This window comes from Lygodium microphyllum, chromosome 14 (genome assembly GCF_053477565.2).
Source record: "Lygodium microphyllum isolate KBCC chromosome 14, Lygodium_microphyllum_v1.1.10, whole genome shotgun sequence".
NCBI classification, from domain to species: domain Eukaryota; kingdom Viridiplantae; phylum Streptophyta; class Polypodiopsida; order Schizaeales; family Lygodiaceae; genus Lygodium; species Lygodium microphyllum.
Window position 1 is genome coordinate 17107057 of NC_141148.1, and position 23452 is coordinate 17130508.

At 39.9% G+C, this 23452-nt stretch overlaps 1 protein-coding gene and 1 long non-coding RNA gene across 5 annotated transcripts in view; one reads left to right on the forward strand and one right to left on the reverse strand.

Annotated features, from left to right (window-relative positions):
* LOC148025366 (uncharacterized) overlaps positions 1-23452 on the reverse strand; it is a 107284-nt gene that overhangs the window by 19203 nt on the left and 64629 nt on the right. The window contains exon 4 of one of the 3 annotated variants that reach the window (XR_015693057.1): positions 13130-13554. The exons of the other annotated variants lie outside the window; for them this stretch is intronic. This is a non-coding gene — a long non-coding RNA (uncharacterized LOC148025366). Of the gene's footprint in view, positions 1-13129; positions 13555-23452 lie in introns of those variants that run through there. 3 annotated transcript variants of the gene reach the window in all.
* Positions 22232-23452, forward strand: part of LOC148025367 (uncharacterized) — a 66573-nt gene continuing 65352 nt past the window's right edge. Inside the window, exons 1-2 of one of the 2 annotated variants that reach the window (XM_087692428.1) lie at positions 22232-22388; positions 22488-22737. In XM_087692428.1, the coding sequence (XP_087548554.1) occupies positions 22249-22388; positions 22488-22737 (390 nt within the window). In that variant the 5' untranslated portion in view covers positions 22232-22248. The remainder of the gene's footprint in view (positions 22389-22487; positions 22738-23452) is intronic. The other variant, XM_087692429.1, reaches the window with a different exon arrangement.

Below are 23452 nucleotides of genomic sequence, written 5' to 3' on the forward strand. Positions count from 1 at the left end.
GTTGCAACCACCATTGAGTCTTGTAAGGAGGTCCTATTGTTAGATTTTCTAGTGCAAGGCCTTTGTATTATTATTACTCCTACATTGCATTTAGATTCAACGAGTGCTATTCAATCGGCCAAAAATCTATTCTTCCATGTGTAAAAAGAAAGCAAATTGAGGTATGCTGTCACTTCATTAGGGAGGTGCTAGAGGACAAGTCTGTTGAGCTTTCTTGACTGATGAGAATCCTATAGATCTACTCATTAAAAGTCCCTTAGTGGAACTTTTTTTCTTCCTTATAGGAAGATGATGGAGATAAGATGAGATGGCATCTATTCCTCATCCTATTGTACTTTATGTACATTTGTACTTTGTCACTTTTTTCTTATTCTCCCTCACTAGAGGCACGTTCACTTTTAAGTGGAAAGTTGTTAGAGGTAAAGGCACTTGTGCCTACATCACCTTGTATTTACTTTATACACTGTGATTGTACACATGGTACTCCATCCACCATAACTCTTGCTTTGCTCTTGCTTTCACTTGTGTATTTCCACTTGGGATTTACCTTTCACTTTGCAAAGCTTCTCCTGCTACCATCTCCCTTTGAATAATTGGCCCTCTCCAATAAACTAAAATAGGCTACCCTCAAACCAATCTGCTTCCCACCCTATTTAGACCCATTGCAGAGATTTCTCTTTTTGGACAATAGCACGCCACCTTCTCAAACCAACAATACATTTTTTTGGTGGCAGTCTCCTCAAGCTATCATTTCAAGGCTGCATAGAGTTGACCCTTGCGATTCTCTTTGATGTTCTTCTTCAACCACCAACTCGGCTATTCCCAACAACATAATTGCGGAGCGGGCAGGGCAAGAGGCTAGATGCAGTGAGCAAATGTTGTGGAGCATACAAGCATGCCAACAGGGAACCTTGGCAAGGTATGAAAATCTCAACTACAATGGACAAGTGATCCATGTGTTACTAGTAGGTGGGAGGAGGGTGTTGTGGATGGGTCGTGCATGCACCTTTACACATTAGATTGAAAGGGAACCCATGCACACATTGACCCATCAAAACTCTTGGCTAGGGGCACATATGGGTGGACTTTTCATTTATACATACATAATAAAGTGAAGCAAATAGCCTTTCAATTATGTAAGGATGATTCGTACAGTGAAAGAACCTCCTATCCATGTACATGAGGTCCAAAGATCATGTCCCTAGCAAATTAACATCAAAGATAATTTTTTGCTCTCTTCAAATACTTGAGCTATATACATAGCTATATACTTCAGCTTGAAGCATGTACTATGTGTTGTTTCAAACATTATCAATGCTTCGTATATCTACATATTTAAGCTCGAAGAAACTACAACATATTCTTATTCTTTCAATGCGTATTCTTATTTCGGTAATGTGTTTTATTACAAACTAATTTCCCTCTTATAACTAATTGATATGGGGTGCACCTCATTACGAATTGATTTCCTCTAATTAGAAATAGATTGGAATGGCCTAGTATCCAAGGTCATGAGTTCAAACCTTACAAGTAGCCTATATAGTTTTCGATCAATCTCTTTATTACGATGAGACATATCCAAAAAAATGTTAAAAGACCTCTAGATGTATTAAACAATAATATTATGCAGTACAAACTTCAACCTTAAAGCTTCACTCAAATTTTCACTCTCACATCCTCCAAGTTTTGTTGAGAAATAGGATATGCATCCTTTGTGAGCACTAGTCTTCTTTCCACATCTTCTATCAAAATTTTGATTTTCAACGCCTCTACTTATGCTACGTAATTTGGATGGGGCAAACTATTTCTAGTGCTATTTAAAGGTTCTCTTGAGTGAGGGATAGTTATATTCACATCTTCCATGCCTTTGTCATCATGGCACAACTCACAACACCCTTGTTTGCTTTCTTATGCAAGAAATGGCTATCAAATATCAGCATCTTTTGAGATCATTGTTGTAATCTTGTTGACAACAACCCATGCAAAACAGCTTGACTTTCTTGATACAAACAAATAAAACTTGCTATATCTAGGACAAATTTGGGTTATCATTCATGAATACTTACTTTTTGAGGAGTCCCTAGACTATTCTTTGTTCTACATCTCTGTCTTGTCTCTTTGCTAACATAAGCAAATAAAAGATTCCTATTATAAGACAAATGTGGGCTATCATTCATGAGTACTTACTTTCTAAAAGGAGTCCCTAAACTTTTCTTTGTTCTACATCTTTTGTCTCTCGTTGAGTTTCTCTAGCAATCTTTAGCTAATGCCTTGGCATCCTTTGAACAATGGTTGATGTTGTCCTATCACTTTGAGGCCATTTTGGTGTTACTTGTTCCTTAGAAGATCCTTTGTTTGCCCTTTTGTTGTTTTCTACTCTTTGGAAGAGATTTGTGTTTGTCATCTTTCTCCTTTCTACTCCTTGAGAGAACTCTCAGTTCATTTCCTTTAGGCCCTCATCCTATTTTAGAACTAAAAATTCATACCATAATGGGGGCTCCCATAGCCCCACTTTTGTCAAGTAGCACAAAAGCTTCAAGGTTGATTATGATCGGACAAAAACCACATGTGATGTCCTGGTAGTTTGCCTACCTCTAGCAAAAGCACATTGTTTGGTTTGGGTCTTGATATTCCTTCCTAAAACTCTCACATGAATAAAATTCTTTTGATTTGATATACATGATTGATAGGCTACTAAAGGATTAAGGGTTGGTGATGATTGGCATTGCCTCCATACCATCCATGGTAGAATTCATCATGCATGCTATGGAGGAGAGCCACTAGATGTATGGAAATAGGGCATAAAATTTGTATTATAGTAGTAGTAATCCTCTAAGAGGTTTGGCATTTGATTCTTTTACTTGTATTTTAAGCTTGTTTTTATCACATTGTCAGTAATGGTAGTCTTGGTACAAATTGTGCTTTGTATAGATGTCATGGAATGCAATGATGCTTTCTAATATCATGCAAAGCATAAGTTATTGTCTATGCTCATTTCTTTATGTTAGTAGGTATCTAACTTCACTATTTTTTTCTTCATCCATAACTATCCCCCAACTCTACTAGGAGTGTCACCATATTTGACCTCAATGGATGCTTTTAAATAGCCTATCAAGGCAAAGAGGATTATTTCTAGTCACTCCCCTAAAAGTGGGTAGATATTAGGTTATCTTGAGGCCACAGCTACATGAGTTCATAAAACATCTTCATTTTTGTTTGATCTTTCTATTTGGATCTTGCCTAAATGAAACAATTTGAGAGATTTGTCGATGCTTTTTCTGAAGAAAGAACCTATAAAACAAAGTGAATATATACCAATATTTTTAGATATGCACAAAAGTAAATGTTAAACTTACACATCATAGTGTATAAAATCTGAGCTAGGAATAGAGAGTATGTAACAAATTGTGGAATAACTAAGATTTTGTTAATTACAAATAGATTGACACAAAGATGGCTCTATCCACCTATGTGTTTTCATTGTGAAGCTAAGATGGCAACCTAGATAGATGCTAGATAAAGAGCTTAAGATTAGCTAGAACAACTTTAACTAAGCAAAAGATAGATCGTCATTGTTTTGAGGGGATCTCTTGTTATAACTTGCAAAGATGGTCACGTCAACCTAACCAACGAACCTATTAACCTTTGTTAGTTAGCTAGGAAATATTCCCTTTATCATCTCCATGGGCAGCCACTTCTATGGCCCCTTGGACCTAAAATAGGGAACCTTGATGACTTCCACACCTCACAACTCAATGCAATGTGCCTCAAGTCACTAGAAACTTAACTACTCTACCTAAACCTAAAGGTAAGAGCCACAACTCCATTATCCTTTGTTGGATATAAGACCAACTTTGTTATCCCATGCTTGATCAAATCATGCACATAATGATCTATATATTTGCCATGTGCATGGAACACTAGATTTTGGGAAATGGTGATGCAACATTGGTTGTCACATTCTAGCACAATTGGATCTTCACCTTTGCACTCCCATTTGGCATAGGATCCTCCCTAGCCTTACTACTTTACATGTATCAAAATAAGCTACCTCGTACTTTTCTTTGGTAGAAGATAATACCACTATTATTTGCTTCTTATTAGTACAATTATTAATATAAGAGAAGATTCTTTAACCATAGAAAAACAAAACTAGAAATTGATTTCCTAGGATCACTATCGTCTACTACCCAATCTAAGTCATAGTTCTTGACCAAAGGAGTTTCAAAACTATATACGAGTACCATAGCTAAGAGTTACCTTCAACTATCTAAGCAACTATATCCCAAGTTCCCAATAACTCTAATGGGGCTTTTTTGAGAACGTGCTCAAAATACCAATAACAAAACCAATAACTTGCGTGGTGTTGCATAAATAGATGAACTTGCTTGCCAACCTCCTATATATCCCAAAGTCTACTAGTGTTAATGTATCCTCAATGGATTGGCCCCCATAAGTGTAGTTATCTCCTTGCAATTGACCATGCTAAATGCTTTTAAGATCTTCCATGCATACTTCTCTAAGAGATGAAGATGTTTCCTCACTCTTTTCAAACTTCAATCCCTAAACAATAATATAGCAAAATCGAGTTTGTCATTTCAAATTAAAAACTCGAAGCGTATCGATTCTAGTGAATCATGTATTCATAGTCACCAGTTACAATCACCGTAGCCTTTTCATCGTTCTTGTAATTATATAAGTTGGCTTCTAAGGCACATCTTTTGAAGTTTAAGCTTTAAAGGAAAAACTTACCTATCTAGTGGTATCCTACTCTAGGGGATTGTTTTAGCCCATGCAATGCCTTTTTTAGCTTATAAAGTTTGCTCTTAAAATGGGAGGCCTCAAATCTTGGCAATTGAGCCATGTGCATCTCCTCCTTGAGGCTACCATTCAAGAGTATTGATTTAGTATCAACTTAGTAATGCACCACCTCCCTTAGGAAATCTAGGACCCTAAGGGGAAAAAGAAACCTCAACACACAATCTAGGTGTATAGACCTAAGGCAACCTAATCTCTACTCAAGCTAGAGCCAATCTCGTGTATCTTCAAGGACCCACACCCACACCAATCCAATCAATGAGCAATCAACCACCAAATCACATCAAAGAGCGAGCCGTACAACCTATAAACTAGAAAGTTGCACCCATGGCCCTAATTCTCAAAACATGCTCCTAAGACTCTAATGAGGCTAGCCCCCACAAGGTCATGAATCTTTGAGTGACCATCTACGGACGATCAACTTGACTAAGCCAAGACTACTAGTTGGATTAAAGCCTCATGCTACACGACAATCTATTTATCAAGTGGCAACCTCCTTACTTGGCCAAAGTAACCTCTCGAGATTTAATTCCTTTGCCTATGTAGACACAATTGAGCCTATTGATTTAGAAATCACTAAGGACCAAATGGTCAATCTAGTCTCATGATGGAAAACTATGGGAAGAGCACGAGCACATCTTCTCCAAGAGCACAAGCACATCTTCTCCAAGAGCACAACCATCTAGTGATACATCCTAAAAATGCTTCACAAGAAGATTGCAAAGCAATAAAACTCGCTCCTAGTTGGGGCCACAATAACAAAATCCCACAATCCAACCAAACTAACGAAGCAAAGTGTGCTTCTTTGTGACCTATTCTTAGAGAATTAGTATAATCATTGTCTTGATATCACTCAATATGGAAATAGGCTTACAACCAACACATTGTCAAAACCGTGCAACACAACCCCACCCATTATACTGGCATTTTACTTAGGGAAATTCTCATCACCCATGACCTTTAACTTGAGCTTCTATGATATGTGGCTCCCTGAGGATGTCACAACACAAATTTGCACATAAATAACCATGCATACACCTAAACCTACCTAATAAAGCCTCACTTCCATAAGCACACACACTTGAGTATTCTACACTCCCCACTCTAGCTAGGAAGCTATTCAACTACTACCAGGAGGGGGGGGGGGGGGGGTGGGGGGGAGGGATTTTAGAAATGGTAAGAACAAAGATTCATGGTGGGAATAAGCATCATCAAAATTGAAACTCATTTAATGCCAAATATGCATGAAGTAAAACTAAACATGAAAAAACTCAAGGCAAGAATGAGCATATCAAAACAAAAAATCGTTTAAAGCCAAAGATGCAAGAATGAAGACTAAAAGCAAAAGTGAACATTGCAAGAAACATTCAAGATTATTAAACTTAACTTTGCCAAATGTCTAGAGTGTTAATTGTCAGTTGTTGTTCTTCAACATGATCAATTTGGCCGAATTTCTTCACCTTGTACCCTATTCATGTGCACACATATGGTGAATTCATCCATCAATGGCAAACCAAGGGGCAAGAAGAGGGTAGAACAATTATTCTCGCAATACATGGAGGTTATCCAAGAGACCAAAAACTTTGACAAGATTGTGTTCACACCAAAATAGTAAAAGAATTTTGACTTGTGGCGGCCCACATTGTATAGTGTGGGTGAGTTGAAGTACCACCTAATAGCCAATATGTAGAAGGCCATTGCCAATAGCCAAAGAGCCCACCAATGGATTGTCAAGTGTGGGCTAGAGTAGTATGTTGAGGCCATGATATTCAAGGCTTGACTACATGGTAGTTTAATTTTCATGCAAGAGTATGAATCAGATACTAGGTCAGCCATCATGTACCCCACCACTCATGCACCACAATCATTTGTTGAGGTCAAGCTCACTCACAAGGTTAGTAGAGCAAGCCCTAGGAATAAGAAGACAAGTTGAAAGATATGACAAGTCAAAGAAAGCCACAATGGTGACTATTTCCTAGGGAGACAAACAATGACAGCCTCCTCTTCTTTGCTATTGCTAATTAAGATCAGAGAAAAGTTATGCAAGTCTTTCACACCATTTTCATCTATATCCGATTGAATGCCTTAGCCAGTAGGATACCTAAAAGATCGTGAAGGATTTAATGATTGGGGTCATCACAAAGTAGGACCTAAATGACCTCTCAATAAAGTTAATTATAAAATCGATCACCAAAGCACAACGTGTGCTAAAATGGCAATCAAGGAGGTAATCAAGTACTGTTAACAAGGTAGGGACCATAGTATATGTCCTTACCCTCATCAAACTTATTTCCGAAGTAGTTAATACCCCCTTGTGCAAGGATCAACCCCACTAACTCACCATAAATAGGCAAGGGTAATACCATTAATCAAACAAATTAAGGAGATCAAAATAATGACTAGCTGAATCCTCAAGACTAGATCTTAATAAAGGACTAGGAAACTAGTAGAATAGTTGGAAAAGAGAACATGATAAGGACCATCAAAAGGATCAAGAGGGAAAATTTCGGTGAGAACTCCATAAACAAGGGGGATGATCATGAAGATGAGAGAAAAAAGGCTGGAGAAAGGAACAAAGGTCAGTGAATGTTGATGAAGAGGAGCATTGCAAGAGTCTCTTGAGGACTTGCATAAAGAGCAAGAGTTGTACAAGAAAGATTAAGAAAATATCTACTTGGGCATCATATAGTCTCTCGTTGAAGATATGAGGCAGAGGGGAGAAGAATAGATGGAAAAAGTTGGATTGAAGCCAGATAAGAGTGCTAACAGCTTGCTTAAAGGCATGGAAAATGTGGTCAAGGAAGGCCCCAATATCATGGATATCATAACAGTTTTGCAAGCTTTGCAAATTGATGTTCAAGAGCTAAAAGAGAGAGTAGGTAGTAGAAAAAGCCACTACTAGAGGTAGTCACCAATAGACTAACAAGACAACTAATTAGCATGAGCAAGAGAAATGGCCAATTTTGATGGAGGATGGCTACATCACTTGAGTTGCAAAGAAAAAAAAAAGCACAAGCTATTTTGGCAAAGAATGAAAACTATAAAAGGCTCATCATATAGTTGGTTGACAACATTGGGAGCTACAAGGGAAAATAAAGAAGAAGAGGAGGGAGTTGGAGGATAATAATAAGGAAATGGAGTACAAAAATCAAGCACTAGAAGACTAGATAGAGAATTGAAGGAGAAGATCAAAGAGACAAAAGCAAAGGGCGAGGAATTGAAAGAGAAAATTAAGCACTTAGACAAAAATATAGAGACCACTAGGTTGGAAGAAAAGAGCAAAGAGGCCGAGGAAAGGAATAAGGTGCTAGAAGAGAATAACAAATAAGAGGAGGAGGAAAACAAGAAAATACAATAAAAATTAGAGAACTAGAGGGACCAAGAGCATGTGTGCAAGAGTTAGAAGCTATGCACTAGTAGGACCAACATATTAGGGCCCAAGTGGGAGATCTCATGAAGGATGCAGAGCAAGAAAGGGCAATATATGCGACCCTAACCCAAAAGCTTATGGATGCCCATGAGAAGTACAACTATTTGAATCTCACCTTCATTGACCTAAAAATTGCCTATGACAAAACCCTCATTGAGGCAACACAAAAGATAAAAAAGAAAGATGAATGCGCCATCCATAGGATCACAACACATTTGGCTAAAGCCTTATTTAGAGAAAGCAGGTATAGGAAATAGTTATTAGAGTTGTGCAAGTATGTGATCAAGCTGTAGCAAGAGCTATATCACAAGGTGGCCACCACTCTAACATAGATATTTGTGACCTATGTTGACCAACTGAAGGTGTAACTAAGCCTCTCCATACTATTAGCCTAGAGCAAGTTGTTTTTGGGGCTGAGCTTAAGGTGATCTGGCAAGAGGGAAGTTGGATACCATTTTCTTGTGTAAGGATAAGATGATGAGGATTTAAAATTCATGATTCTCTAGATTGGCCTCTTATTGCGAACAAGTAGAGAAGTTCATCCTCAACCAAAGGACAAGGTGAAGCCCTTAGTAGAAGAAATGCCTCCACTTGAGATGGCTCATCTTCCTAGCTATGATGAAGAAGATCCATGTGAGGCATATCAACAAAATGAGATGACATAAGGACAACATAAGATATATAAGAGAATAGTTAATGTGTTGAAGGCTCCCATGCAAAAAGTGGTGGACCCCCTACTTGACATGCCTCACACCCTAAAGTAACAAGATACTTGAAGAAACCATTCCTCAATATGATGAGATGCACAAAACTAGCACAACAATTGCTTTTGACTTCAAGGTGCAAAAAATTTTTAACTTCTGAAAGCCACTCCCCTAGCACATGATACAATTGCTCATCAAACGAGGGTGTAGAATCAACTTGACTTCTGAAAAGCCACTCCCTTAGCACATGATACAATTGATCATCAAAATAGGGGAGAATGTAGCCTATAAATGGATTGCCCAATGGAATATGAAGGCCTTAAAGTAGAGTTGTCACTACACAGAGGCATAGGAGTAGCTAGCTTGATGAGAATCTTGGGGATGCATGGTTGGGACAACTAAGTTGGTGCTACCCCATTTTAGAAGTAGACAAGCGTGCTTGGCCCACCTTTTACTATGTGTACCCTTCTAAATGGATCGATCCCATCTATTGTCCCTACCCTTGCAGACGTAGCCAATTCAAGAAGGAGGAGCATGGACAATATAACTTTTCAAGAATACCAAACATCTACACCCTTAGAGCTAGTAAGACATATCTATTCTAGTCATGGGATCTAGTGCCCTCTTTTAGTGACTTTATGAGGAGATTCGCCAATTGCCTCAGCCTATCCTTCATCACTGCATGTAATTACTTAAGGTTGTCGATGGAACTCCTTAACGTATCACCCTGGCTAAAGATGGGTTGCCCAACTCAGCTCAGGGTTCCTATTCAAGTGTTAGATGTTCTTGTGTGCATGTGCACAAACGTGTGTGGAGTTTGAAGGTACTCTCTTTGTGCGTGCAACTAACTATGCTACATATAGATGTAGCCATGTAGTGCACAATGATGGTGCAAAAGTGTGTAGTCCTCCCTTTGGCAAGAAAGTTATTATAGAAAGATGGGAGATGACCCTCAAATGTAGTGAAAAAAAAGAGTGTACATGTGTGGGTGAATATGATCCATATCCCTTGAATTGTACAAAGGTAAGAGGAAGAAGAAGCATAATTTATTACCAACTTCTATTGTTTCAATCATGGCTTTCAAATCAACTTGTACAATGTTAATGCATTCTCAACCAATGATTATTTTGTGTGATATGAAAATTTTTGCCAAAATCATGCTAAAAAACTCTCCTAGCATGATAAAATAAAAACCTAGCTTGCAAAAATCAAACCATCTTATAGTACATGCAATCGACGAGAAAAATAAAACTTACCTTGTAATCTCTTATTTCTCTCAAACACATTAAATAAATCTAGGTTTTTTTAACTTGCTTCGAATAAGGTTTTCCATCACACATTAAATAATCCTTAGCCGATAAGGTATCAAATTTTCCATAGATTGCTTAGAAGGCCAAGATTGATGGAGAAAAAGTTGATACCAAGTATGTAACTTCTTGCTCTTGCCCTAGCACCATTCATGGGAATCGTGTCATGCACGTCATGAGCACTCTTTTCTATGCATTGCACTTGAGGGTCATCTCCCATTTCTCTCCAATAACTTCCATGCTAATGGGAGGGTCTAGGCATGTTTGCACCATCATTGTGCACTACACGATTTGAGGTTTGTTATAGCTAGACACAACACAATTACTTGCATGTGCACAAAGGGAGAGCACCTTCTTATTGCACACACATTCTTGTACATGCACATGGGAACATCCAATAGTCAAATAGGAATTTCAAGCTTAGTGGGTAAGTAAATCTATTTTTGACATAAATACAAGAATTGCTAGAGCGGCAATGATGCACTACATCTCTAGGTAATTTTGTTACATTCTTATTGTATAGCTATGCTAGAGGACATGGTAGACAATAGGTTTGCCATGTGCATTTACCCTTCTATCTAAAATTGTCTCTTAGTCTCCATAATGCCATGCAAGAATATCTACAAGGTAGGGGTCATCTCTAGGGCACACTAGGGCCACTTCTTTAGTAATCGAGCTCTAAATATATTTTTGTTTACCATAGAAAGAAGGAAAAGCAAAAGAAAGAAATAATAATAATAATAATAATAATAATAATAATATGTCAATAGAAAACAAAACACATAGAAAAAGAAAAAGAAAAGGAAAATCAACTTGAGTGAGAGTGCAATCATGTGCATTATACCTATGGAGTACCCTAGCCCCTCTCCCCACTTTGCCCCAGGGCATCTACGGTAGGATACCATAGTTTTAGCCAAACCTATCAACCTCTATCTCTCCATCCTCTGCCTACATCTGCCCTGCAAATGTGTCTCCATGCCAAAGTTCTAGCCTCCAAGCAAGTAAAGAAGCCTAAGCCCTCCATGTAGTATGACTACCACTCTCCAACATGAGACCATCCCTAGCACAATGCATCCCACAGCCACGTAGAGTGCAAAGTGATTAGCACTCATCTTTGGGGGGGGGGGGGGGGGGGGGGGGATGTTAATCCCTAGCTATAGCTAAAGAGCATAAGGGAAAAGGTACATTGAAGAATAAGAACAATCAAAGAGAAAGTGTTGGAAGAAAGCCCAACACCTAAAATGCAACAAATTAATTTTTGAAAGAAAGGCCCACACCTAAAATGCAACAAATGAAGTTTTCAAAGCACCCAATAACTAATCAAGATGTAGTTTGTTATAAGAGTCACATGCAAATTGAAAAAGGGCCTTGTAGAATCTTAGATGAAACAATCAAGGGCAAAAGTCTTAAGGCAACTAAGGGTGCCCAATATCAAAGATTCTCCAAAAAGCGTCCATGTGTAGAAGTTGAAAAAGGTTATGGAAAGATCATTCTTGTATGTATGCCAAAGCTTCTAAGGGTCTCTTGCTCACATTTTCCTATATTTCACACACACACACACACACACACACACACACACACACACACACACACACACACACACACACACACACACACACACACACACACACACACACACACACACACACACACACACACACACAGAGAGAGAGAGAGAGAGAGAGAGAGAGAGAGAGAGAGAGAGAGAGAGAGAGAGAGAGAGAGAGAGAGAGGGGTGGGGGGAGTGAGTGGGAGAGGGATTGAGGTCAAGAGTGCAAAGGGTGAAGCATTCATGTACTTCTCCATCATCATCATCATCTTCTTCTTCTTCTTCTTTGTCTTCATCCCTTCTTACTATGGTGGTTAAAGCTTCGAGTGGGTTGAAGCATAGATTGAGCTCTTGAAAGTGAATAGGGCTACACAATGATAATGAGACCATCTCTACTCCAAATCAAATTGATTGCAATGACATGGAGCTCAAGGTTTATCTCTTATAATCTTGGAATCTCTAGTTTTCTTGCTTACTTGTAAACTTATTGGTTTGGAGAGTAGAGGAGAATGACTAGGTGAGAGCTAGTCTATTGAAGGAGGTTGAACTCTCGAAAGAATAGGAGCTTTGCTTATGTCTCATTGTTGAATGTGTATGTAGTTCAACATCTCCATTCTTTTTCTTCTCTCTTGATATATATATCTCCTCTCTTTCTCCCCCTTAATCTTTTGCTCTCTCTTCTCTCTCAACATGGTTTTAGGGATGGGGTAGTAAAAGACCATGCAAATCTCTCTGTCCGTCTATCTATCTATCTATCTCTATGCCCATGGTGTCACAAAGGGTTGTGTGCCTAGGCTTGGGAATGCAAGTTTTTTATGGTGGGAAATATGATAAGGATGACAATGATGATGGATAGCAACATCAAGATGATGAGAGGGATAATATGATCATTATGATGATTGAGGTGGGGATTAAATAGAAGGGAGGGGATGGAAGTGTAGAAGCATCTTACTACCTCTTCTTTTCTTCCTTCTCCTTCTCTTCTCAGTTTCATATTTCACTCTTCTTTCCTTTCTATCTTTGCTTCCTTCCTTTTTGCTTACATTTTTTACATAGATTGGGCAAAAAAAAGTGAAAGAATTCTAGTTAAATCTATCCAATTTAAGAAAATTGTCAACCTTTTTTTCATTTGTCTATGCATGAGAAGGAGGGGTTGGAAGAGTTCATACATGTGAGGAAGATCTTAATGAAAATTGACACATAATAAATTAGGGACAAACTTTGTGACTTGTTGTACACATGCACAACTTATTGCTCAAAGAACAAGATGTACACTTACATTGAAATGCTTAGGAAAAAAGGCACAATGAGCTTATTCAAAAGCCTCGCTAGCCATTATTAATGGAAAAACTAATACATCGTAATTATCGCGAAAATTTCTTAGTTGCACAAATAACTACTAAGATAAGCAAGTATACGCTTACATCGAAACAATTTAGGAAAGAGACATGTTGACCCTCTTGGGAAGCTCAGGTGATGATTGTCAATACCCTATTGAGTAGTTTGGGTGGTAACCCATTGCTGTGAGGAGCATAAAAAGCTAAAATTTCTACCCGAGTGTTTGTTGAGGCAATCCTATACCATTGATGATTTCCAATAAAGGCCAAAGGCTTATGGAAAGAGAGAGGTGGCTTTGCATGTTAGTGACATTGTCAACTTATTATTATGTAAGCCCATCAACCTACATGTAATGTTGCGAAGCTACATTGCATACGTGCAAACCGCCGCCACCCCCCTTCCTCCTCCCTTGTTGGGCAAAAAAACAAACACACATACAAATTATTGCCTCTATAGGATCACACAAGGTTCATAACATTATCTTCATGTGGCCAATGCTTGTCTGCATGCCTATGGGCAAAGAAACTTGTGTGTTTACCAAAAACTAGCATTTAACATTGCTTAACTATGAATTCTAAGGTTTACCCTCCAATATTTCATCTAAACATATTCTAATTTCATCCCTTCCAAATTCAATTGATGGACATAAACATCTTCTAAGAGCAACTTGATGATTTACCCAATGATGTCTCGTTAGATCATACTAAGGGGTCCAAGTTAGCAAGCATTTAAAAAAAAAAAAGAGTAGAAGGACATTGCAACTTGCATTACAATGGTAATAGACTATGCACAAATATCTTATCCAATAGTCATGATTGGGAGGTTGAAATCAATTGAGGGTCTCACCATCATTAAAGCTTACTATTTCACTCCACATCATAGAGGCATGGTATCACTAGGGATTATGTTTAGTGGTGCTTGAGTTGATATGCCTTGAGAAAAGGTGTATTACTAGATCAGTTAGAAATAGTCACCTTCACACACACACACACACACACACACACACACACACACAAGAGAGAGAGAGAGATGGTGGCACAATGAGAAAGAGTGACAAGATGGTGTGCAAGTTGGCTCATAGAGTAGCATGCTAATTGGGGGCATAATGACAAAAAGATAGAAGACACAATAAGGAGATGAGATTTAATACCAGGAATGCACCAAATAATTGCACTCACTTAGAACAAAACATTGCTTATGATATGAGGAAGTGCAACATTTTATAAGTCCTTGCACATAAGCACCAATAGTATAGAAAAAAGTAAGGATTATGAGTATGGAATAAAGCGAGGAGATGCTTTTACACGATATGGTTCCATGTTGGATAATAATATAACATGAAAGGTAATGTTTTGAGACATAGGTTAACTGCATGGGGAGAGTTATAAGTTATGGTAGATGCATCGTTATAGCAATGTATTAAATAACTGCTAGTCTGTCTTCTGCCGACTCCCTTTCTAAGGTATGCCTAGGAAGTTGCTGGAGAGAATGACATCGTGACTCCCCTACCAGCCATCCACTTATGGTGAGTTATACTATATTTATGACTCACTTCCTAAGCTCCCCTTAACCCCGTACGGGTGCCCAAGGCCCCCGGATGGTCGTCTCTTGCACTTGTTTCCCAATAAGTTACATTTATTGATGTAACATTTCCTCCCCCTTAAGAATTGGTTTCGTCCTCAAAAACGATACTTGGAAGGTCCAATTGTAAATTGGGAAACCTTTTTCTTAAAGTACTTACTCGCTCCCACATTGAGCTTTCTTTTGAACAATCTTTCCATTTCACCAAATATTCTTGATAAATAGTATGCCTTGTTCGTCTATTACGAACATTTAAAATTCTTTTTGGTTCATGTGGAATAGATTGGTCATCTAATAGCTCCTCAATGTTATCATTTAAGATTAGAGTATCCATATCACCCAGCTTCTTTCTTAGCTTGCTTACATGGAAAACTAGATGTGTTTTACTTCCAGCAGGTAGTTGGAACTTGTAAGCTTGTTTTCCCACCCTCTTAAGTATTGTGAAAGGAGCACAATACCTAGGTGAAAGCTTTGGACATCATCTCGTTTTCATGGATTTAGTTTGTTCAGTCACCTTAAGATAGACCAATTCCTCTTCCTCAAAGGAGATGTCTCTTCAATGAAGATTTGCATAAGCTCTAGCTCGGTCTTGAGCTTTCTTAATATTTTCTAGAACAAATTTTAACATACTATTCATATCCTCCAAAAAATCATTTGCTGCCTGAACCTTTTTGTAATGTTTTCTCCCCCCCCCCCCCCCCCCCCCCGGTGACCCTCGTACTATTCCCCCCATAGGAACTCCCCCCCTCCCTTTAATTTTTTATAAAATTTTTTAAATACCCCTCTCTCTCCCTGGTTGCCGACAACACGTTGGGGAGAGAGAGAGAGAGAGAGAGAGAGAGAGAGTGTGTGTGTGTGTGTGAGGTCTTTGATGCGGAGCATGCATCCCCCCCCCCCCCCCCCCCCCCCCCCCCCGTGACAGCAGGCCGCGCACCGTCCTCACCCCCATCCTGCTTGGCTTAGAACTCCCCCACCTCTTGCAGTAGTGCACCGTCCTCGCCGTTGTGAGCAGGCGCCACCCCCCTGCCTGGCCGTGATATCAATAAAACCACCCCCACCCCCCCCCCCCCCCCCCCCCCCCCCTAATCGTGATCAAAGAAGAAGAAGAAGGAGGAGGAGAGAGAGAGAGAGAGAGAGAGAGAGAGAGAGAGAGAGAGAGAGAGAGAGAGAGAGAGAGAGAGAGAGAGAGAGAGAGAGAGAGAGAGAGAGAGAGAGAGAGAGGAGGAGGAGAAGGAGAAGAAGAGGGAGAGAGGAGAAGAAGAAGGAGAATAGGGAGAGAGAGAAGGAGAGGAAGAAGAAGAAGAAGAGGGGGAGAGAGGAGAAGAAGAAGGAGAAGAAGAGGGAGAGAGGGGGAAGAAGAGAAGAAGGAGAGAGAGAGAGAGAGAGAGAGAGAGAGAGAGAGAGAGAGAGAGAGAGAGAGAGAGAGAGAGAGAGAGAGAGAGAGAGAGAGAGAGAGAGAGAGAGAGAAGGTTCTAGAACTTTTCCAGCCTTTCCCCCCCTAAGCCCAATTCACGCACGGGCTCCCTTTTGTGCCTTTGGGAGTATATCTTCATCATCAGGATATGCTCAGGTGGCATTGGAGTGCTAGAGTTCTACAATCCCTGCACAAGAAGGCGCATCCCATTAAAGCTCTCTACCGAAGTTCGTGTATGAGATACACGGCTCCCAATAGGCGCTCCCTATTCGTGCATTGTCTCTTGGCCAAGGTTCTTACGGACTTTCTCTCCACGACTCAGAGAGTCTCATAATTGAGGATGGCCCCAAAGCGGAGATCTTCCCAAGTGAATGGGAATCCCATAACCATGGACGGAGATTCCGGTCAAGATGCCACCACCCATGCAAACACACTGCCAAGGGTAAACACTAAAGTTTCTCCCCACAATCAGGTACTGCTTCGATGTCTTGCTTATCTCATGAGGATAGGGGATCATAATAAAATTAATATTTCATGGTTTGATAAGTAAAGAACCTAGGCATGAATCTAGTTACAATAGTTGTAATAATCATAAGATATTTCATGTTTATGGTCAACGAAATGATAGGTAAAATTGATTAAGGAAAACACATTATAAGATGCCAAAATGCCTGACACAAACACTTGCATGAAGAACATTCTACTAATTAATAATAGAATATTTTTTTGTATTATACATTGAATGGATTACCTTAGTTTGCATTTAGAAAGAGCTAGAATCTTGCATTATTTTCATGAAAAGGATAGGAGCCTCGCATCGAAAGAGATAAAAATACACCCTTATAAAAAAAAATGCAATAGCATCCCAAGATTGCAAACCCGTTTTTCATGCGCAAGGATGATAGAGTACATTAAAGTAACAGTTAGATCATGCACATGTCGATATATGCTAACTTGCACACACAATGGGGTTGTACGATAAACATTGTTAGAATAGTAGTTCTAAAAGAAATTCCGTTTAGAGATCCTTTTCTGAACTCTAGCCGATAGATGAAGATTGGATAACCTATGGCTAATCAGGATGGAATCTCATTAATGTACTCTTAGTGATGTACTAGCAATATGGGTTAGCACTTGGTGACCTGTGATATTAGATAACTACTCTAGGAATTGGGTTGATCTTCTATCCTGAATAGGTAGCCAGGATTAATAAAGGTCAAGATGAAATCGCTTAGTTCATTTAAAGGATCTAGAAGGAGCTTGTTAAATCAACCTTGCGAAGCCCTAACCCACAGGGAGAGCGAACTTTAGGGTAGTTGATTCATGCTAAGCATGTTGCTTGGAATTGTTGAAATGGTTTTAACGAAGGTTGATCTTGTTAAAGATGGATTGTTGACCCAAGTTATGCTTGGTTGTTTGAAAAGGTTGTAAAAGTGTTTTGATAGATCCAAGTTAAATTCTAGTTGTGCATGCAATGGGATTGCGATGCCTTGAAGCAAGAGGTTATGCATTCAACTATTTGTTAATGTGGTTTTGGATGTTAACCCAAGTGGGGTGTGGTTGATGATTTCATGGCTGAGTCTGTGATGATTGATTGCCATGGGAACAAAAGGGATGTTTTCCCTAGTAAACGTTATTAAGGTGGTTGCTTCAGTTGTGGTTGATTTCCTAAAGGGATAATTAAGGAAGAATGGCGCTAGCTACCCCCCACGAACCGCCAAACCCTAATCAAGGGGGTTATGAATCCGCGCCAAGAATGTGGACTGAACTCGCCACGAGAGATCTCTCTGTGGAAATTACTTGGCATAGGAGGACGCTTGGGTGCTAGTGGGGGTTCTGGCCGTAAATCCCAATGTCTCCGAGCCCTACACAAGTGTTCTACATGACTTGAGATGGGATCTCGAGGCCTTGATACTAGTTTCAAGGCGGAATCTTGGGAGGATAAACCTTCAGGTTTTGTTGCCAGGAGACGGAAGGATTTTTTTGCGGAGGCAGAAAGGAACACTTAATTCTCATGTATGGGCGTGAGACATACATTAACCTGAAGATAAGTTAAGGAAGTGTTTGATCTTGTTTTATATTGTCTTTGTGTTTGTGCCCTAAATTATGTAAAGGAACTTGTGATTAATGGGTTAATTAAGGAAGCTGATTTTATGTGTTAAACATAATGTGGTAGGGAATTAGATAACTAAAACAACCCCCGAGGGAAGCGTGGTGGATGTGACCATCGGGTCCATCCTACAGCAGGGTGGTCTTGGTTAGCCGAGAGCTTTCCTCAATGGAATTTATTTGATGCAAATGTTAGTTAGACAAGGACCTTAGAACTTGTAAGTTGAAACCCTGATTCATACCGTTTTAAGGGACTGGAACGGGACTATGCCCTATGGACAGAGAGGTCGAGTGATGCCTCCCTCTCGTTTCCCATTCTCTTTGAACCAAGTGCGGTACGAGTCTGCTTGGGTCCAGTTATATCTACGCAAAGTGGAGCGGTTGTCGACCGATGCTAGAGGGCTGTTAGGAAGACTCGACTGCTAGGTACCCGGACTTCAGGTCGATCCTAGTGGGAATGGCTGGATAAGTTTCGTTGGGAGGCAGAATCGAGAGACCCTAGTTGGCAAACCCCGTGTCATTCCTTGGGAGTGCCAGGCGGCGTCTTCTAGATTGATCTCTTGATGGGCTGCTAAGACGTGTCCCGCAATCTGAGGACCGAGCACGTTACACTTTTCCTTATGCAGTCCTACTGCATGAGGAGCTCTGGGCTGAAACCCATATATTAGCATAAATGGACCATATCCAGTAGAAGAGTGTTTGGCACTATTATATGCAAACTCTGCTATCGGTAACTACTCTTCCCAATTAGTTTGCCTTTTACTTACATATGCTCTCAACATATCTTCAAGGATTTGGTTAATCCTTTCAGTTTGCCTATCAGTTTGCGGGTGCTCCACCATGCTCATGCTAAGTTTAGTATCCAACTTCCTAAATACAGCGCGTGCCAAAATTGACTATCAATTTTTCTATCCCGATCAGAAAATATATTTGCAGGAAGGCCATACAATCGATATACGTTCTCTATGAATAATCTAGCCAATTCTGATGTTTTAACATCAGTTGAAGTCGGAATAAACCTATCCATTTTGGTTAACCTATCCACAATCACCCACATAGAGTCGTGCCCTCTCTATGTTCTGGGTAACACGATAATAAAGTCCATGGAGATACTCTCTCATTTTCTCGAAGGAGTCTCTAATGGGTGGAGAAGTCCTCCCATTTTTAATCTTTCAGCTTTATTAACTTGGCATTTATTACATTTGACCATATAGTCAAGGACGTCCTTATTCATTCCGGGCCAATAGAACTGCCTTTTAGTAAGACTATAAGTCTTATTAACTCTTGAATGTCCTGCACTAGGGGTATCATGACACTCAAAGAGTATCTGGCACCTTATTTCTTCATCTCTCAAGACACATACCCTACCCTTGTAGAGTAAATAACCATTATCAATTGTAAAATTCTTCCACTTGAATCCCATTTGAGCAACCCCTGATGCTCCATTTCCTTGTTGAACATCCTCATATGTTCCTTCCTCAATGGAGGCCCTTCCATTTGGATCCCCATTTTCTATTGCTTCCCATATGTTGGAATATGTTGGATCAACATGGCATTTCCCTTTTAAGGATTCAAGCAAATCGGAAGAGAATCGAGTAAAACTCAATTCATTTATGATGGGCATTTTGCTAAGTGCATCAGCCACTATATTGTACTTTCCTTTTCTATACCTTATCTCATGGTCGAACTCCTGGAGGAGTTCGGCCCATCTGGCTTTACGCCCTTGTAGATCCCATTGGTCATTAAGCTACTTAATGCTTTCATGATCCGACAAAATCAAAAGTTTGGCACCATACAGATAGTGCCTCAATTTCTTCATTGCATATACTATTTCATACAGCTCCCTCTCATAAACGGAATAATTCCATTTTGCATGGTTTAATTTCTTGCTTTCAAAAGCAATCGGTCAACCCTCTTGTAATAAAACCATGCCTACTACCCTGTCACTGGCATCAACTTCAACCATGAATGGTTTATTGGGATCCACAATTAATACTACTAGAGTTGTAGCAATAGCTACCTTAAGTTTTTTAAAACTTTCATTTTGGTTTGTACCCCAATTAAAGCTCTTCCCGTTCCCTTTAAGTTGGTCTGTCATTGGAACAACTATCTTGGCATAATCTCGAATGAATCTACGATAAAATCTAGATAAACCTAAGAAGATTTGTAGCTCTTCCAGGTTCCTTGGAGATGGCCATTCAATAATTGCCCTTACTTTTTTTGGATCCATCTTGATTCCCTCTTTCGAGATAATATGCCCCAAATATTTGACCTCTTGTGCGAAGAATTCACATTTAGTTTTCTTCGCATAAAGGGAATGGGTTCTTAACAATTGAAATACTAACTGTAAGTGTTCCAAATGTTCTTCTCTTGATTTACTAAAGATCAAGATATCATCCAAGAAGACTACTACAAAGTGTCTTAGGTAGGACCGTAACACACTATTCACCAGCTTCATAAAAGTAGATGGTGCATTAGTGAGGCTAAAAGGCATCACCAAAAAATCATAATGCCCAGTATCTAGTACAAAATGCCGTCTTAGGAACATCCTAGGCCTTAATTCTTACTTGGTGATAGCTTGATCTTAAATCAATCTTTGTGAATAATTTTGCTCCTTGTAATTGATAAAAAAGATCTTCCATTCTGGGCATATGGAATTTATTATTCACCGTTATCTTATTAAGTGCTCTATAATCAACACAAATTCGCATAAAACCATCTTTTTTCTTCGCTAATAAAATTGGCGAAGCCCAAGGTGAAATGCTGGGTTGTATAAACCCCTTATCAAGGTAATCTTTGATTTGCCTTTCGACTTCTTGGTGCTGCGTTTTACTTAGCCTGTAAGGTGGTTTAGAAACATGGTGTGTATCCCTATCTATGTCAATTGGGTGATTTACATCACCCTTATCTGGTGGAAGGCCACTAGGTAAGTCAGAAGGAAACACATCTTTAAATTCATCCAACAAACCACTTAATTCATTATTTACATTCAACTCACAAACATAATAAAATTGTTGCTTTATATTACAAGAAGTAAAAATGTCCCGTACAAGAAGGAAGGGACTATAACATATATACCTCACAAGCGCGAGAGATGATCGAAGTAGTAATTGACGCGGCCCGACTTCAGATCCTGTAGCTCTGATAGTAGTATTAAAATAATTACTGGTCTGTCTTCTGCCGACTCCCTTCCTAGAGCACGCCGAGGAAGTTGTTGGAGAGAACGACATCGTGACTCCCTTGCCAACCGTCCAATTCTGGTGAGTTATACTATATTTATGACTCACTTACTTTCTAAGCTCCCCTTAACCCCGTATGGGCGCCCAAGGCCCCTGGACGGCCATCTCTCGTGCTTGTTTCCCAATAAGTTACATTTATTGATGTAACACAATGTTACTCTAGTTTGTTTGGAGGTGTTGCAAGGTTGTGACCTTGAAGAAAGCCTTGTGCTTTGATTTTATAATTCATAGGATAGTTGCACATATCTCCTTAATGAAGAGAACATTTTAAGAACATGCCATGAAACTTGAACATCCAACCTAATGGTTAATTGTTGGAAACTCTAACGAACATGTTTGGGCGTGAGAACGCCTTTAAAATTGTCAAGGGATGTTGGTTGTTTCTTTTGGATGACAGACAAAGCAAAATTGGAGCAATCTTAAAACATTCGAACTAAGGGTAATGCCACACCTATAGCCTTTACTAGACTTTCAAAGTAAGATAGCTATATTTTCGGTAAGGAAGGAGGCCAAAGAACATGTCACACTCACACCGTGTTCACTTTACTCGTAAGACTCCCATAAAATCGACTACGAGCTACATGTGGTGATGGTGACATGACCCTAATGGTTGGTTGCTGGAACACGAGTGCGTTTGGCGCGCGGACGTGCCTTTAAAATCGACGGGGGAGGTTGGTTGTTTGAAGTTTCTTTTGGATGGCGAAAAACTCGAAAACGGAGGATGCGTCGCGTGTGAAAACGCCAGGATGGCATCCTTGAATGCGATATTCAATCCGCGACCCACACTTGTCTCATCTCTTGTCCTACGACGGGCAAGTCGGGACTCGAGTCCTGTCTTTGTGTCACTCGAACGTCCTTTTTGGTGTACTGCGGGAATTTCATCGCGCACGTTTGCACAGGTCGATCTGGTTGGACAGTTTCTCATTCCATTGAAAGCTGAAACGAAGGCACACTCGAAGAGAGCACGAGCTAGTCTGATCATTGTCTGGGTTTTGCAGAACAGCAATGGCTGTATCTGCGTTTCGCTCGACCACCAGGCGTAGTTGTCAGGTCGGTTCCTCGGCCGAGGCTAGTGTGCCATCGACTCCAAGAGCGAGGAGCAAACGGGATTCCTCTCCAGCAAGGAAAGGCTCGCACAGGAGGTCTACTAGTATGACCGATTTTTCTCTGAAATATATGTCGGACACCGATTACCGTCCATCTACCAGAGGAGGGCGTAGGCACTCGGCATGCCCAAGTGATTCAGAGGTAACCTTGTAAGGTTGCAACTTTTATAAGGCCTTGGCTACAGAAAAACGCAGTCTCGGTGTGAATTCATCGATTGTCTCTGTTTGTGCTTCTAGACATGGTCTACTGACATGGGGAAAAGAGTTCGCGGTCTGGTATTCACTCTACATAGTGTGTTTACTGCATCGAGCCTCACATTTATTCATTATTCATTTTTCAGTGTTCATTATCTCCAAGTTACTCTTCCCCTCTGGGTTCTCCCATCCTTACTTTGTGTTTTTGTCATATTTTCTGTTATCTTTGGTGCTCGAGTATTTGTTTACATAGGTGAAAGAAGGTACTGAAATTCCATGTGGGTTTGAAAGCCTCTCTCCTCCTCCTCATCTTCTTAGAACCTCTTCCATCTCAAAGTATTGGTAGTCTTTGTCCAAATCCTTGAAAGAATCTATGTAGCAGACACATCTTGGAGGTCAATAACATGCCTACACCTTGCACTCAAAATGTATCAAGCAATCAAACTACCAATGGGCTCCCATTTGTGATGCTACCATTAAGTCCACTGTGCTGGTGAGTCATTTGGAGTGCGAGTCCCATTCAAATAATGACGAGAAAAGAGTGGCTTTTGTAAAAATCCTTGTTAAAGATGATGGGCCTCTATCTATGACCCAAGCTATTGCCCCAATCACAACCGTAATCTCCAGAGTACCATGAAAGACCATCTCGAGGAACTTTCCCA